Source organism: Pongo abelii, chromosome 19 (genome assembly GCF_028885655.2).
Source record: "Pongo abelii isolate AG06213 chromosome 19, NHGRI_mPonAbe1-v2.0_pri, whole genome shotgun sequence".
NCBI classification, from domain to species: domain Eukaryota; kingdom Metazoa; phylum Chordata; class Mammalia; order Primates; family Hominidae; genus Pongo; species Pongo abelii.
Window position 1 is genome coordinate 91,662,311 of NC_072004.2, and position 16,717 is coordinate 91,679,027.

Below are 16,717 nucleotides of genomic sequence, written 5' to 3' on the forward strand. Positions count from 1 at the left end.
GTATGTCATCTGGAGAAAGCTGACTCTGCTACTTGCTTTGTTCCACTGTTAGTACTCAGGATAAGGAGACTTCTCAAAATCAACCCAGGCTGATTCCTCTACAGGGACTTCAATTATGACACGAAATAGCCTTCATTCCATAATCATGGAATGATTGTTTTAAGTCTTGTTTTTTGAGTACAAGTTCAAAACCCAATTCCTTGAGAGGTAGAAGCAGATGGTATAGTATGAAGAACACTAACTGGCTGAGAGACCCTGGCCATACCAATTCATTTCTCTGGGTCTCCATTTTCTTATCAGTGAAATGAATGGGAGGCCAAGGCAGGAGGATTGCTTGAGACCACGAGTTCAAGACCAGCCTGGGCAACATAGTGAGATACTGTCTCTACAAAAAACTTGCCTGGGCATGGTAGCTCACACCTGTAATCCCAGCACTTTGGGAGGCTGAGGCAGGCGGATCACCTGAGAGGTCAGGAGTTCAAGACCTGCCTGGCCAATATGGTGAAACCCCATCCAGCTCTACTAAAAATACAAACAATTAGCCGGGTGTGGTGGCAAACACCTGTAATCCCAGCTACTTGGGAGACTGAGGCGGAAGAATTGCTCGAACCCTAGAAGCAGACGTTGCAGTGAGCCAATATCGCACCACTTCATTCCAGCCTGGGCGTGACAGAGAGAGACGCCGACTCAAAAAAAAAAAAATTAAACATTAGCTAGGCATGGTGGTTACGGCCAAACTCTGTCAACGGTTCCTTTCAGGACTAATACTGTAATCCCATAAAGAGCCAGGTCAATTCAAAGATCAGAAGAAAGGCGATGCCTCTATCTAGAGCATATATGCAAGCTCACATAAGGTTTCAAATACACAAAGGTTTGCTGACAGAGACAGGATGTTCTGATTCTGTTTTCTATGTTTTAGCTTCAACATAAATAATGTGATCCATTTGCTGTAAAGACTTATCTCACGTACAACTTCTGATTTAACATGAATTACAGTTTTACAGTTAAACTTTTAAAAGACTGGTAGAGTGGAGAGGATTATTTAAGACAAAGTATTGAGTGTGCTAATTAACAAAAGTTTTAGTTTGGTCTATTGTCTTTTTATTATCATCATCCAAGATTCATACTTGTACAATCATGCTTTGGGGAACAGCCTTCCAGAGGTTTACCTATGTTAAGTCCCACATGTGAAAGAGCGGTGAATACTTTCCCGAGGCAGCAAACACTATTGAAAATTCCAGGCTCAGCAAAGTATGCTCCATATTTTGATCAATAAAAGCCATGTGGTTTAAGAAAAACAGAGCCCACAAATACTGCTGCATTATTTTTGTCTATTTTATAAAGTTTTCCTCATGCCACCCTAAGAATATTTTTGTCTATTAAAAAACAAAATCTATGCCTTGTTTAGCATTGATTTTATGTAGTCATAATCAGTCAGAGCTTTATTAAAATACTAATGACCCACAGCTCTATCTTAGACCTTTCTAAAACAATTCTTCATCATATTCATCTTTGCAAGGATTCATTCTTTGGCACAAAAGCAGTGAAAAACACAGCTCTGGCAGACACTCTGCGGGGATGCGGGCAGGTTCATTGTCTGGCCCCTGCTTTCACCTGGCAGACACTGGACACACTGCTGAGAAACCAGCTCATCTCATTAGTATGTCTCTATTCTACCAAAAAGAGACGAGGCTCTGCTCCAATTCTGACACCTCATTCCGAGAACACCAAAATCTCCATCGGGTCCTAAGCAGACAGAATGTGGCAGCCATTCATCCCCAGAAGTCTTGAGAATAAAATTAAAAGTAATTAATTAAAGTAAAACTACTTGCAATTAAAAGTAAACACCAGCTAGGTCATGCAATTCACACTGGCCGGTGCTCACATAACTGAACTACCTTCTTGTGATTCTCTGCTTTGCTGTCAAAATCGTCCTCCACCTCCAATGCTGATACCACAACCCAGAGGCTGGAGACATTTAAGTGAAGGGATGATTCTAATAACAAACATACTTCTATACGTTTTCAATACCTCCGCCCTGTCCCAGAGCTGGTCCCACTCCAAAACCCAGGCTTGCCACTACACTAGCAAATGGGCAATCCGAGTGACTGTGATACTCACATTCCCAAACATTTCTCTTACTTTCTTCCCCCCACCCCGCTTCTGACAGCCTCTGCAAAAGCACTAGCACTGCAAATGCCTGCTTGGCTTCCATCCTTCAGCAAGCAATGGAAGGTTTTCCAGGAGAAACCTAATTCTAAGCTTTCCAGAGGCCAGGAGACGGCAGCGCAGGGATAGCACCTGGCGCATGTGCCTGTCTGGATGCCGAGGTCGCCTCCCCCGCGGCCCTCGGACCCCGCGAGGCAAGTAGGCTGTGGGCCGGGCCGGCCGGGTCCGTGCGGGGCGCCGACCTCGACTGCGACGCCGCAGCCCCGCTCCCCAGGAGCCTCAGTCCCTGCGGGCACGCGTCTCCGTCACGGGGCCGATTACAATGGAGGCCGCTCCCGTCCTCCCGTGGAGGGGCTCGGTGCCCTCGGTGACCCTGCTAGACCCCGCAGAACGCCCTTTGGGCTAATTCGCCCGGGGCGGGGGAGACCTCGGCCTTCTCGAAGACCTCCCGCGCTCGAAGGCCGTTTCGGAGCGGCCGCAACCACTGGGTCCCGGAAGACCCGCGGGGCCCCCTCAGAACATCCCGACCCGGACCCCTGCCCCTGCCCCTCTCCCTCCTCGCGGCTGCGGCGCCCGCCCGCCCTCACCGGACTTGGGCGGGTAGCGGTACACGGAATTAGACGGGATGTCCACCTCCTCCACGCCCGCGTGCTGCCGGCTCGTCAGGGCCCCCATGGCCGCTGCGGTTGCAGCCCCGGCCCGGCCCCGGTGCCCGCGCAGCCCTCCGCGCTTCACCGTGGCCGCCCGCCCCGCGCCCGGTGCGGGGGCCGACTGCCCGCCGCGGCCGGCTCCGCTGCGGCGCTGCGGCTCTGGCGGCGGGGAGCCCCCGGCGCGCCGCGCACCATCCTCCGCCGGGCACCGCGGCGGCGCCTCTGCCGAGGGGGCTGCGGGGCTGGGCCGGGGGCGCCGCCGCCGACTCAGGCCGCGTGATGTCAGCGGCGGCTCCGCGCGGGGACCGCGGCGGCCCCAGCCAATGGCGAGGCGGGGCGGGAGCGCCCGCGCCGGAGCAGCCAATGAGCGCGGGACTGCAGCAGGAGCCGGCGGCGCGTGCCTCGCGCGGGGAGCCGCGGCTGGACTCAGCGCGCGTGGACGAGGCCCAGGGCCTCGCGGCGGGGGCGGGGGCGGGGGCGGGGACTCGCGACGGGGGCGCGGACGGGGGCGCGGCCGGGGCAGGGCGGGACTGGCCGGAGCGGGGACCCCAGGCGGCGAGCGCTGCGCCGGGCCGGGACGCGTCGCCCCTCCGCGCCTGTTTATCCCGGCTCGGATTACCGCGCAGGGAGCCACCCCCTCCCGCGGTCCGCGAGGCCTGGCCGGGAGCTCGCTCGCCATTGTCCCGGGCGTCCCAAAGCGGGCGGTCCCCGCTCCGCAGCTCCCGCGCCTGGAGGAAGCCTTCCCAGCCTCGCCCCTCAGCGTCTGCCGGCGGAGGTCGTCGGAAACCTCATGCAGAGGGGCAGGGAGAGGGGTCCCACGATGCATTCGCGTCTCTCCTGCCCCATGTTAATGCTGGTGACCGGCTAGGAAGATGCCGCCTCCCTCTCACGTGCGTCTATTCAAAGCGCTCCCAACTCTATACGTGCTGTTTAAGGCTCGTTGTAGCCCTAAAGTTAGAACATCGACTGAGGATAAGATCAAGACATTCAGCCTCTCTCTGTATCTTGGAAACGGGACCCCGGAAACTTTGGAAAGGCCTGAGTGCCAAGAGAGTCAACGCAGGCGAAAGCGAACCGGGCCGGGCAGAACCGGGGGCTCCTCTTGATAAAAACACACACAACAGTGGGAAGCTTGGGCCGGCGGAAGACGTCATTCCCTTGCTTAATTACAGACATTTGTGTTTTAAACCTTCTGTTTTCTTTGTGGGTCTGGTGTTTTTTTTCCTGAGGGAGTGGACTGATAAGCAAAAATTTCAACTGCTAGAACATGACTTTCACAACTTTTCAACAGTGTTCGAAGTACAGTTTGGGGTGTCTGGTTCCCTTGATTAGGTTTGTAAAGCTATTTTATGGAGTCTAGGTCTTTCCTGGTTATATTTTGTTTTTGTTTTTTGTGTTTTGAGACGGAGTCTCACTCTGTCTCCCAGGCTGGAGTGCAGTGGCGCGATCTCAGCTCACTGCAACCTCCGCCTCGTGGGTTCAAGGGATTCTCCTGCCTCAGCCTCCCGAGTAGCTGAGATTACGGGCATGTACCACCACACCCGGCTAATTTTTGTACTTTTAGTAGAGATGGGGTTTCACCATGCTGGCCTGATTGGTCTCCAATTCCTGACCTCCGCCCCCCAAAGCGCTGGGATTACAGGCGTGAGCCACCGCGCCCGGCACATTTTGTATTTTTCATTGCCGTCTTTTCAGCAGCAGCCAACAGACCTGATGCTAATTGCGTTGGTTTCCTCCAGGGTCCCCAGGATGGTGGGAACCCATCCCTGTCATTTATATTGGCTGCTGATAAGGACGGCTTGGGTTACAGGGCAAGTCCCTGCCCGGGCAGCTTCTCCCAAGCACCAAAGCTCTCTGGCAGAGTCCCTGGTCCTAACTACTCCAAGGCTTTCAGTCATCTCTGTGGGAGGGAACTGGTGTCCTCCTCCATACTCCTTTCAGCACACACAGGCCATACCTTGTAACTGCTGGGTAAAGGTAAAATGCAAGTAATGAAGAATCTAGAACTACCTCAAAACACAAGGCCTTCGACACATCACAGAGTAAAATGTTGCCTTATGCTCCTCGGCTCTGTTCAGAAGCCTTGGTTCTTCCTGCCCTCAGCATTTTGTAAACTGGACATCCTTTCCCTTTGTGGGTTTATCCATGTCTGAGAGTTTCTTCTGCTTAGCCAGGGCCAGGCAGGGATGTGGCTTAGTCAAGCAGCCCAGTCCTGTTGCTTATGGGGTGTCTCTTCTGGTCCCACCTTGGCCTGACCCTGGGAAGCCAGCTTCTCCATCTTGAATAATACTCCCCAAGCCTAGAAATTGGTTCCTCCTCCCACGAAGGAGTCATGAGTCCAATGCTTAGAATGGTAAAGAAAAACAAGGCATGGCACAATAAAATTAGTGGATATTTATGGAACACTATGTGCCAGGCTGTTTGAAACACTTCACACGTATTAAAGCATTCAACCCTCCCAACAACCCTATCAAATACATGCTATTTACACCCCGATTTTACAGTCGAAGAGAATGAGGCACAAAAAGAGCACTAGACTTTGAGTTGGACAAATCAAACCCCTAAGCAGCTATGTAACTTTGAACTAAGCCCTTAGAAACTGTCCTCCTCTGAAAATAGCCCAGTCTCCAATGGTTATTGCAAAGATGGAATAAGTGAATCAAGACGCTTTGTTTTGTTTTGTTTTTGAGACAGAGCCTCACTCTGCCACCTAGGTTGGAGTGCAATGGTGCGATCTCAGCTCACTGCAACCTCCACCTTCCGGGTTCAAGTGATTCTCCTGCCTCAGCGTCCTGAGTAGCTGGGACTACAGGCGCCCGCCACCACGCCTGGCTAATTTTTGTATTTTTAGTAGAGATAGAGTTTCACCATGTTGGCCAGGCTGGTCTCCAACTCCTGACCACAGGTGATCCGCTCGCCTTGGTCTCCCAAAGTGGTGGGATTACAGGCGTGAGCCACCACACCCAGCCAAGACTCATTTTTAAAAGAATGTTGACCAGAGGCAGAAGAGAAAGGGATAGAAGGCAGTTTAGAAACTTCTAGATCAAAGACACTTTTTGTGAATTAATTGAGCTAGAGTTCCACAGTCTACGGTGTAATCACCTAGTGTGAACAATTTTGGAAACAGAATCTCAGCCAGTGCCCCGGGTAAAGGCGAGATAAGCAGCTAGACCCTCAGAGCAGCCGACTCTAGAGGGGCTGAGTCCTGCATTCCTCTGTGGTTCTTCCCTGGCTCCACTTGGCTCCCTCGCCAAAGATCTGGGCCAGGGAGAATGCCCGAGGGAGAAGGCAGCTCAGATAGGAGGAAAAATCCAGAAGTGACTGCACCAAGGGAGCCATAAAAATGTTTTTAACTTGAAAAATGGTCTGGGGAGGGGTTGCACAGTGTGCATAGGGAAATCACATGCAAATACCACACATGCTTTGTGGAAATAGCACCCTATCCATTTCCACACTGTGGATGCAGCCCTTGGGAGACTCCCAGCAGACAACACAACTTCCAAGGGTCTCAGTGGTTTTCTCTAAACATCCCCGGAAGGCAAGGGGCAAAGCCAAGTATTTTTATCACATTCAAGCTCTTCTTCTGTAACTTGGGTCTAAGGGAGAAAGGAGAAGGGTAGGGTGGGAGAAGTATGGGGACAAGTAATTTTTAGGTGAGCTTGTCCCTTTGGACTTTTCGTTTTGTTCATGTTGCTGTCCTGGTTTCAGCCCAGATGTGCCATTTCCACCCTTGTAACACATGCGGCGATTAGCTTAGTGCAGGAAGGAGTGAGGGAGCCTGCAGGTGGAAACTGACAGACACAGCCCTGCAGCACAGCATTCCTGAGGCAGCAGGGTTTGGGAGGCAAACCAGTATCTCAGGTGACCCGAAAGAGCTAAGAAAGGTCCCTGCCTCTGGGACAGGAAGATGAGAATCTTGGCTGTTCTTAATGAGTACCAGCTCTCTAGAAGATAGGGCCCCATCAGCCACACATGGGCCTGATCCCTCTTTTAGTCCTTGACATGTGGCTTGGGTGGATTGAAGCCAAAACCACCAGCAGAGAATGTCACATCCTGCTCCAGATCAGTGGGCTAGGCTAACGTCGACAGAATAGTCTCATCCTAAATGCTTTGGGGCCCTGCAGACAGTTCCTCTGGCAACCTAAGGCTCTCTGTAGAGGAAAATAATCTAGTCCGTTAGGAAATCCGCAATCAGGCTTTCATATTTTGCTTTCTGCCGAGTGTGAATTCCTCATTGTTAATTTCGTCCTCAACTCTGGGCTGCCAATAAAGAAGAGTTGTTCAAATGGATGCAGACTCCAGTCCAGTTTGTAGCCTATTAATCTATTTTTCAAGTTAAGACTAAAATGAAAGATGATGTTTACACTGCCCAACGTGTTGGGGATAAGGGGAAGCGAGTGGGGCACCCAGAATGTCAACTTTAAGAAGTTCTCATTCTCAGCCAGGCACAGTGGCTCATGCCTGTAATCCCAGCACTTTGGGAGGCCAAGACGGGCGGATCACAGGGTCAAGAGATCGAGACCATCCTGGCCAACATGGTGAAATCCCATCTTTACTAAAAATACAAAAATTAGCGGGGCATGGTGGCGCGCACCTGTAGTCCCAGCTACTCGGGAGGCTGAGGCAGGAGAATCGCTTGAACACGGGAGGCGGAGGTTGCAGTGAACTGAGATCAGGCCACTGCACTCCAGCCTGGCGACAGAGCGGGACACCGTCTCAAAAAAAAAAAACAAACAGTTCTCACTCTCAGTGTCATGCAAGTGCCTCACCTGCCTCACTGTGGTTCCGGCCCTGCTGCCCAGGCATCTGGCATTGGAGAAATGAGGAGCCCAAGACTCTATTTATGTTTACAGACTAGTTTGAAGAAATTGGGAGAGTCTGTTCTATTTTTTGTTGTTTCTATCAAATACCAGACCTTGTAAGCTTGGTTCTACATGTTCACTTCTGCCTTCATTCTCTTCCTCGTTGGTCCTGCTCTTCTTTTGGCTTTGAGCTCACTCCACCTGGGACTACACATTCTGCATCCTAAAGTTGGTGTAAAAAGAATGTGCGGGCCGGGTGCAGTGGCCCACGCCTGTAATCCCAGCACTTTGGGAGGCTGAGGCAGATGGATCACCCGAGGTCAGGAGTTTGAGACCATCCTGGCCAACATGGTGAAACCCCGTCTCTACTAAAAATACAAAAATTAGCCAGGCGTGGTGGCACATGCCTGTAATCCCAGCTACTCGGGAGGCTGAGGCAGGAGAATCACTTGAACCAGGGAGGTGGAGGTTGAAGTGAGCCCAGATTGCGCCACTGCACTCCAGCCTGGGGCCACAGAGGGAGACTCTGTCTCAAAAAAAAAAAAAAAAAAAAGAACGTGAGGCTAACATTGCAGCTCGGCAGGGCGAGCCCGGTAGCTCACACCTGTAATCCCAGTGCTTTGGGAGGCCGAGGTGGGAGGATTGCCTGAGCCCAGGAGTTCGGCACCAGCCTGGGCAACATAATGAGATCCTATCTCTACAAAAAAATATTTAAAAATTAGCTGTGCAGGCCAGGCGCAGTGGCTCATGCCTGTAATCCCAGCACTGGGAGGCTGACGCGGGTGGATCACGAGGTCAGTAGCTCAAGACCAGCCTGCCCAACATGGTGAAACCCTGTCTCTACTACAAATACGAAAATTAGCCAGGCATGATGGCGTACGCCTGTAATCCCAGTTACTCAGGAGGCTGAGGCAAAAGAATTGCTTGAAGCCGGGAGGTGGAGGTTGCAGTGAGCAGAGATGGCGCCACTGCACTCCAGCCTGGGTGACACAGCAAGACTCCATCTTGGGGAAAAAAAAATTAGCTGTGCAAAATTAGTAGTCCCAGCTACTCAAGAGGCTGAGGCAGGAGGATTCCAGGAGCTGAATTGCACCACGGCACTCCAGCCTGGGTGACAGAGCAAGACCCTGTCTCGAAAAAAAAAAAGAACATTTCAGCCCAGTATCAACTCCAGCTGCCCTTCTTAGAGAAACAGACCAGACCAAACAGGCACAAAGCCCAGCATCTGCCTCTTGCTACCTAGAGAAGTTAGAATGTGGAAGAGGCAGCGCGGTGACAGCCCCAAACCTTTCTTTAACAAAACAAATACTCAACTGCGGTTACTTAGATCAAAAGAAGAAAATAACAAACAGGGTTTCTTGAAAATGCCTGTCCTGGCTAGATGGTCAGATTTGGAAGGAATCTTAAAGATGCAGCCCCTCCCCTGACAGATGAGGCAGCTGCAGCCTCTACAGGCTAAGGGGCTTGCCCAAGATCATACAAGTGGTAGCCATGGCTCAGAACCCAGGGATCCCTGGCTCCCTGTGCACTGGGTCTTGATATGGGAAGCTGGTGCTACGCTGATTTTATCTCTCTCTCTCTCTCTCCTTGGTGAGCCATCTCCTACAACTGGCATAAGAGGACAAGCCGACTTGACGTTGAGCTCTGAAGCTCAACACAAGTGCACACACGCGTTCAGCTGTTGCAATATCAGTGTGAGCATGCAATCAGCTGCACTCACAGGAAAGTTGTCTGTAACCGTGCTCAAGTCAGAATCAGAAAACCACTGAGCTCCTCTCAGCTGGAGACTCCCTGCACCCTCCCTTTGCTCCTCTGAAACTGGAGCTGAGGTCAGGGCTGCAGAACTGAACTGATAAACCAGTCACCTAACTCCTCCCAGGCACAGGAACCAAAGGGCTGCTGAGAAAAGAGAAATGAGAGGCCACTGAGGGTTAGGAGATCAGATTCTTAGCAAGTAGGTTAGAAGTGCCATATGCATGCTAATAGTGTGTCCAGCTAAAGTCTGACTGCCAGCCAAAGTCCACTACAGACAAGCAATTTGTTTACAATGACACATTTATTTCTGAGCTAACTGCTTGTTTATTTATGTGATAACTACTATCCTATTAGGGTATTTCAAAGACTGTGTGTTGATCCTGACAAAGTAATAAACAGAAATACCACTCACTGTTATGGTTCTCACAGTAAGCTATTGGAAGCCTTAGATCTTTTTTACGCACCATGAGGTATATATTTATTACGTTGTTAGCCGTGTCCTGTTATCTTATCTTTTTTTTTTTTTTAAGATGGAGTCTCTCTCTCTCACCCAGGCTAGAGTGCACTGGCCTGATCTCGGCTCACTGCAACCTCCACCTCTCAGGTTCAAGCGATTCTCCTGAGTAGCTGGGACTACAGACGCACGCCACCATGCCCAGCTAATTTCTGTATTTTTAGCAGAGACAAGGTTTCACCATGTTAGCGAGGCTGGTCTCGAACTCCTGACCTCAAGTGATCCACCTGCCTCGGCCTCCCAATGTGCTTGGAATATAGGTGTAAGCCACCATGCCTGGCCCTGTTATCTTTTATTTTATTATTATTTTTATAATAATAATAATATATAATAAATATCTTTGTTTATAAAGATATAAATAAATATAATAAATAAATATAATAAATATAATAAACATATTTGTTTTATTTATTATTATTTTTTGTTGTTGTTGAGACACAGTCTCATTCTGTCACCCAGGCTGGAGTAAAATGGCGTGATCTCAGTTCACTGCAACCTCCGCCTCCCTGATTCAAGAGATACTCATGCCTCAGCCTCCCAAGTAGCTAGCTAGGATTACAGGCATGCGCCACCACGCCCAGCTAACTTTTTGTATTTTTAGTAGAGATGGGGTTTCACTAAGTTGGCCAGGCCAGGCTTAAACTCCTAGCCTCAGGTGATCCACCTGTCTTGGCCTCACAAAATGCTGGGATTACATGAGTGAGCCACCATGCCTGGCCCCTGTTATCTTTTATATTCCAAGATGAAATCTGTGTATGAAAAGAGGTCTGGCAATTTCATTAGCTTCCTCTCTGGTTTTCCTGTTTTCCTACCTCTTGGTCCTCCTTCCCCTTATGCATTCTCTAAATTATTCTCAGGTTAGTGTCACAAATATACAGCTGTCATCATGTTACTCCCTTACCGATATAATTTCAGTGGCTCCCTGTTACCTTACAGAAGACAGGTGCTTCATCCCTGAGCCCTTTCCTCTCTCTGCTTCCCAATATACCCCTGCTCATACCCCAAATGCAGCTTATCATTCCTGCTCATGTATGAGTTTTTTGTTTTTGTTTTGTTTTGAGACAAGGTCTTGCTCTGTCACCCAGGCTGGAGTGCAGTGATGCAATCATGGCTCACTGAAGCCTCCACCTCTTGGGATCAAGCGATCCTCCCACTTCAGCCTACCGAGTAGTTGGAACTACCAGCATACAGAACCACTCCCAGCTAATTTTTGTATTTTTGGTAGACACAAAACCCCTTTTATAGAAGGAGTTTCGCCATGTTGCCCAGGCTGGTCTCAAACTCCTGGGCTCAAGCAATCCACCTACCTTAGCCTCCCAAAGGGCTGGGATTACAGGCGTGAACCACCACGTGTGGCTCCCGCTCATGTTTTTGCTCACAAAAAACCCTTCCACTTGTGCCCTTTCCATTCCTGTCTGCCAAGGTGAATTCCACTTAGCTGAAATCTTACCTCTTCCATGAAGCCGCCTCTGAGAACTGCTGCCAATAGCTCGCTCTTCCTTCTCAGAAGTTCTATTGCATGAATTATTTTCAGTATAACTTGATATTTATGTGCAAGATGCCTCCAGTCTACAAAGGCAAAAGACATATACAGTTGTCCCTCTGTATCTATGGGGGATTGGCTCCAGATACCAAAATCCTTGGATGCTCAAGTCCCTGATATGAAATGGCACAGTGTTTGCATACAATCTACTATGCACAATGTCGAGTAGGCTTTAAATCATCTCTAGATTACTTATAATACCAAATACAATTCAAATAGTTGTGTTATCTTTTATTGTTGTATTGTTTGTTTGTTTTTTTTCTAATTTTTTTTTTTTAAAACAGAGTCTCGCTCTGTCACCCAGTCTGGAATGCAGTGTCACAATCTCGGCTCACTGCAACCTCTGCCTCCTGGGTTCAAGCGATTCTCCTGCCTCAGCCTCCCGACTAGCTGAGATTATAGACATGTGCCACCACACCTGGCTAATTTCTGTATTTTTGGTAGAGATGGGGTTTCACCATGTTGGCCAGGCTGGTCTCAAACTCCTGACCTCAGGTGATCTGCCCACCTTGGCCTCCCAAAGTGCTGGGATTACAGATATGAGCCACTGCGCCCAGCCTCTTTTCTAATATTTTTGATCCATGGTTGATCGGATCCATGGATATAGAACTCATGGACTTGAAGGATCAACTTCATAAAGCTCTAGAGTCAAACAGAGCAAGGTTCAAAACCCAGGTCTTCCATTATTGGCTGTGTATCTGAGAAAGTTCTTTGACTTCTCTGAGTTCATTTATGCTTCATCCATGAGAACATCTAAGAGCTGTTTGAACATTAAGTTAGCCAAAGCATGTGCAGCCCTCACACAGTTCCTGACATACAGCAGGTGCTCAATGAATGCTAACTTTTTTAATTAAAAAAAAAAAAAAAGCTGGCTGGGCATGATGGCTCATGCCTGTAATCCCAGCACTTTGGGAGGCCGAGGCGGGCAGATCACTTGAGGCCAAGAGTTCAAGACCAGCCTGGCCAACATGGTGAAACCCCTTCTCTACTAAAAATACAAAAATTAGCTGCATGTGGTGGTGGGTGCCTGTAATCCCAGCTACTCGAGAGGCTGAGGCAGGAGAACTGCAGGAACCCGGGAGGCAGAGGTTGCAGTGACCTGAGATCGCACCACTGCACTCCAGCCTGGGTGACAGGGCAAGACTCCATCTCAAAAGCAAAAACAAACCAAAAAAAAATCCCTTTTTTAACAAAGAGATTAGCTTCCAAAAAAATAATTTTTAAGGCTAGGCGTGGTGGCTCACGCCTGTAATCCCAGCACTTTGGGAGGCCGAGGCAAGCAGATCACGAGATCAGGAGATCGAGACCATCCTGGCCAACATGGTGAAACCCTATCTCTACTAAAAATACAAAAAAATTAGCCGGGTGTGGTGGCGGGCGCCTGTAGTCCCAGCTACTCGGGAGGCTGAGGCAGGAGAATGGCGTGAACCCGGGAGGCAGAGCTTGCAGTGAACCGAAATTGAGCCACTGCACTCCAGCCTGGGTGACAGAGTGAGACTCCGTCTCAAATAATAATAATAATAATTTTAGGCCGGGCGCAGTGGCTCACGCCTGTAATCCCAGCACTTTGGGAGGCCGAGGTGGGCGGATCACGAGGTCAGGAGATCGAGACCATCCTGGCTAACACGGGGAAACCCCATCTCTACTAAAAATACAAAAAATTAGCCAGGTGTGGTGGCAGGCGCCTGTAGTCCCAGCTACTCGGGAGGCTGAGGCAGGAGAATGGCGTGAACCCGGGAGGCAGAGCTTGCAGTGAGCCGAGATTGCGCCACTGCACTCCAGCCTGGGCGACAGAGCGAGACTTCGCCTCAAAAAAAAAATATATATATATATATAATAATAATAATAATTTTAAAGTCAGAGCTTCTGGATTTCCAAGTCAGGATATGTATTTGAGAGTCTGCCCAGGATGAAACCAAGGTCCATTGTTAACTTCTCACTCAAGTGTCACTTGCTAACTAGAGAGAACGTTCAAGTTCACTGAGTTGGGGCCAGCTCTCCAGGGCTCATAGTTCAGGAATTTTGCCAGCCAGTTGTTAAATTGTTGGTAGTGTAATGGGAGTATTTACAACACAGAAACCATCAAATGCTGCGAATCACGGCTTCCTCCCATTCTCCAGAACCAGTTTACCAGCATACCCCTGGTCTTAGGTTTCTTCTAATCCCCTAGAAGGGCTGGGCACATTGCTTCCCATATAGAAAGTGCTCACTAAATGAATGACTATTTAGTTGTTGTTGTTGTTGTTCTGAGACGGAGTCGCCCTCTGCAGCCCAGGCTGATGTGCAGTAGCGCAATCTTGGCTCACTGCAACCTCTGCCTCCCAGGTTCAAGCGATTCTCCTGCCTCAGCCTCCCGAATAGCTGGGATTACAGGTGGATGCCACCATGCCCAGCTAATTTTTGTATTTTAGTAGAGACAGGATTTCACCATGTTGGCAAGGCTGGTTTTGAACTCCTGACCTCAGGTGATCCACCCACCTTGGCCTCCCAAAGTGCTGGGATTATAGGCGTGAACCACCGAGCCCAGCCAATAATAGTCATTTTTGAGCAATGACTGTCCAAGCACTTTGGAATGCGTTGTCACCCGAGCTGGAGTGCAGTGGTGTGATCACCGTTCACTGCAGTCTTGACCTCCTGCGCTCAAGCGATCCTCCCACCTGAGCCTCATTTAATCTTCGAAACAACCCTAAGAGATAAGTATTATTGTTCCCACTTCCCAGATGGGGAAACTGGAACTCAGGTAGGCACAGGGAGCAGAAACTGGCCCCAGGTTCTTCCAGGTTCAAAGCCCTACATTTTACTCATGGATCATCCATCTCGCCAGTCTCTGTGGGGAAAGCCTGCCTGGCTGGGTGCCAGCCCTACTACCCAAGCTAGCGGAGTGATTCTCCCGGGGTGGTGCCAGTGACGAAGGGCAATGCATGGGGACGTCTCCATCATTGTCACACCACCACCTCCACCTTCACCTTGCCTCTCTCTAGATTTAATCTTTCTTCCTTTTCCTCCTCACTTCCCTCTGTATTATCAATCTCCTTGCCTGTTTTGGGACTATTTCCTCAACAGGCCCTGGGAAGCTCTTGTCTATGGAAGTCCTTTTTGGCCTTAAGCTTCCCTCTAAGAGCCCTAGCAGATGAGTAACCCGCCCTCCTGTAAACAATGCCACGAAGCCTGTGCGTAGGCAGCTGCCTGCCTTCAGGGCTGGACGGACACCCTGTTTCCTTGCTCAATCCCTTCTGATGACTGGACTCTGTACACAGTGTGGTCAGTGGGTCAGCTCTGATGTGGAAGCTCCCAAAGGCAGGACACAAGATTTTTCTCTGACTGTTCCCTGGCCCCAGGGCATGTTGGGCACGGGAGAGTGTGGCACGGACGTTGTTGGTGATGAGGCATATTCTGGCGGTTTCCCAATTTGGTTGTGTACAACCCAGTGCTCTAGTGTTCAGTAAATACTTCCTTCCTCTTTAGGCAGAACACTGGCTCTGTGTTTTATTAACAGCACCTCATGCCTGGCCCAAAGAATGATTTGTGTGGCTTGGGCTGTTGGGGTCAGAAATAGCATTCGTTCATCATTCACTCTGGAGGTGCTGTGTTTCTGAAGGAGAAGGGGACCTATCCCGGCAAAAAAATCAGGGGCTTTATGGTAAACAAACTCTTGTCTTCCCAGCACTTGTTTCTTGCTCTTTTTGATTTTCTCTCTCTCTCTTTCACTTTTTTTTTTTTTTCACTATACCCGGGCTTCCTGAGTTCCTGACAATTTCTAAAGCCTCAAGCATGATCTCATCAGAAACTCTGGCTTCTTTTAACATTTCTCTCCCTTCTGCTGAGTCCTAGTCCATTTAAATTTCCTCTGTGCCTCTGGGAATTTTTTTTTTCCTTGAGACACAGTCTCGCTCTTGTTGCCCAGGCTGGAAGTGCAATGGGCTGATCTCGGCTCACTGCAATCTCTGCCTCCCAAGTTAAAGTGACTCTCCTGCCTCAGCCTCCCAAGTAGCTGGGACTACAGGCATGCACCACCATGCCCGGCTAATTTTGTATCTTTAGCAGAGACGGGGTTTCACCATATTGGTCAGACTGACCTCAAACTCCTGACCTCAAATGATCCGCCCACCTCGGCCTCCCAAAATGCCGAGATTACAGGCGTGAGCCACCGCGCCCAGCCAGACTCTGGGATTTGAAGATAACCAAGTAAAAACAGGTTCATCCTCTTTGACTCACAGCCTGGCTGCCTGTGGAGGCAATGAGGCGCTAGCATTTACCTGACCCCCGTCCTCTACTTTCGGATGTGCAGAGGCTCTCTTTTGCTGCCCGCTTCAAGTTAGAAGAGGCCATGTGATTCTTTGGGACAGTGAACCATGAACAAAGGTGTATTGCAGTCATGTGTTGCTTAAAGACCCGTATACGCTCCGAGAAATGCGTCATTAGGCGATTCTGTCGTTGTGTGAACATTCTAGAGTGTAGTTACACACACCTAAATGGGCTAGCCTACCACACACCTAGGCCATGTGGCATAGCCATTGCTCTCAGGCTACAAACCTATACAGCATGTTACTATACTAAATACTGTAGGAAATTGTAACAGTGGTTAAATATTTGTGCATCTAAACATAGAAAAGCACTTTGGGAGGCCAAGATGGGCAGATGACTTGAGGTCAGGAGTTTGAGACCAGCCTGGCTAACATGGTGAAACCTTATCTCTACTAAAAATACAAAAATTAGCCAGGCGTGGTGGCAGGTGCCTGTAATCCCAGCTACTCAGGAGGCTGAGGCAGGAGAATCGCTTGAACCCAGGAGGCGGAGGTCGCAGTGAGCCGAGATCAGGCCATTGCACTCTAACCTGAGGGACAAAATAAGACTCCGTCTCAAAAATAAAATAAAATAAAATAAATAAACATAGAAAAGATACAGTAGAAATACGGCATTCTAACTGAGTGGGCCCACCTTCACAGACGCAGCCCATCATTGACAGAAAGGTCGTTATGCAGCATGTGCTGTGCTCCCAGGCTAAGCGTTTAATTGCCGATGCTCAGCTCTCCAGTCCTCTCATTGTCTGCTGGCATGTTCCATATGGTGCAAAGTGCCAGAGAGGACATCGTTATGGCTTTATGGTTTGTATACTGCAGCTACTCAAATAAAAAAATTATTAATTTGGGAGATAAACTGGGAGATTCAAGGTTCCAAAGGAGGAGAGGTTCACCCCAGGGTCACACATAAGGGGAGCAGTGGAGAGAGTGCATGGGCTGTGAAGGGGGCTGTATTGAGGATTTCACCAGTGGCTGGGAAACGG

At 49.6% G+C, this 16,717-nt stretch overlaps 1 protein-coding gene across 4 annotated transcripts in view; it reads right to left on the bottom strand.

Annotated features, from left to right (window-relative positions):
* The window catches only part of RNF157 (ring finger protein 157), a 95,986-nt gene extending 93,074 nt beyond the window's left edge, over positions 1 to 2,912 (bottom strand). For 3 of the 4 annotated variants that reach the window (XM_054537378.2, XM_054537379.2, XM_024235493.3), the window contains exon 1: positions 2,757 to 2,912. In XM_054537378.2, coding sequence (XP_054393353.2) covers positions 2,757 to 2,844 — 88 coding nt within the window. In that variant the 5' untranslated portion in view covers positions 2,845 to 2,912. The remainder of the gene's footprint in view (positions 1 to 2,756) is intronic. The other variant, XM_024235492.3, reaches the window with a different exon arrangement.
* Positions 2,913 to 16,717: the final 13,805 nt, after the last annotated feature.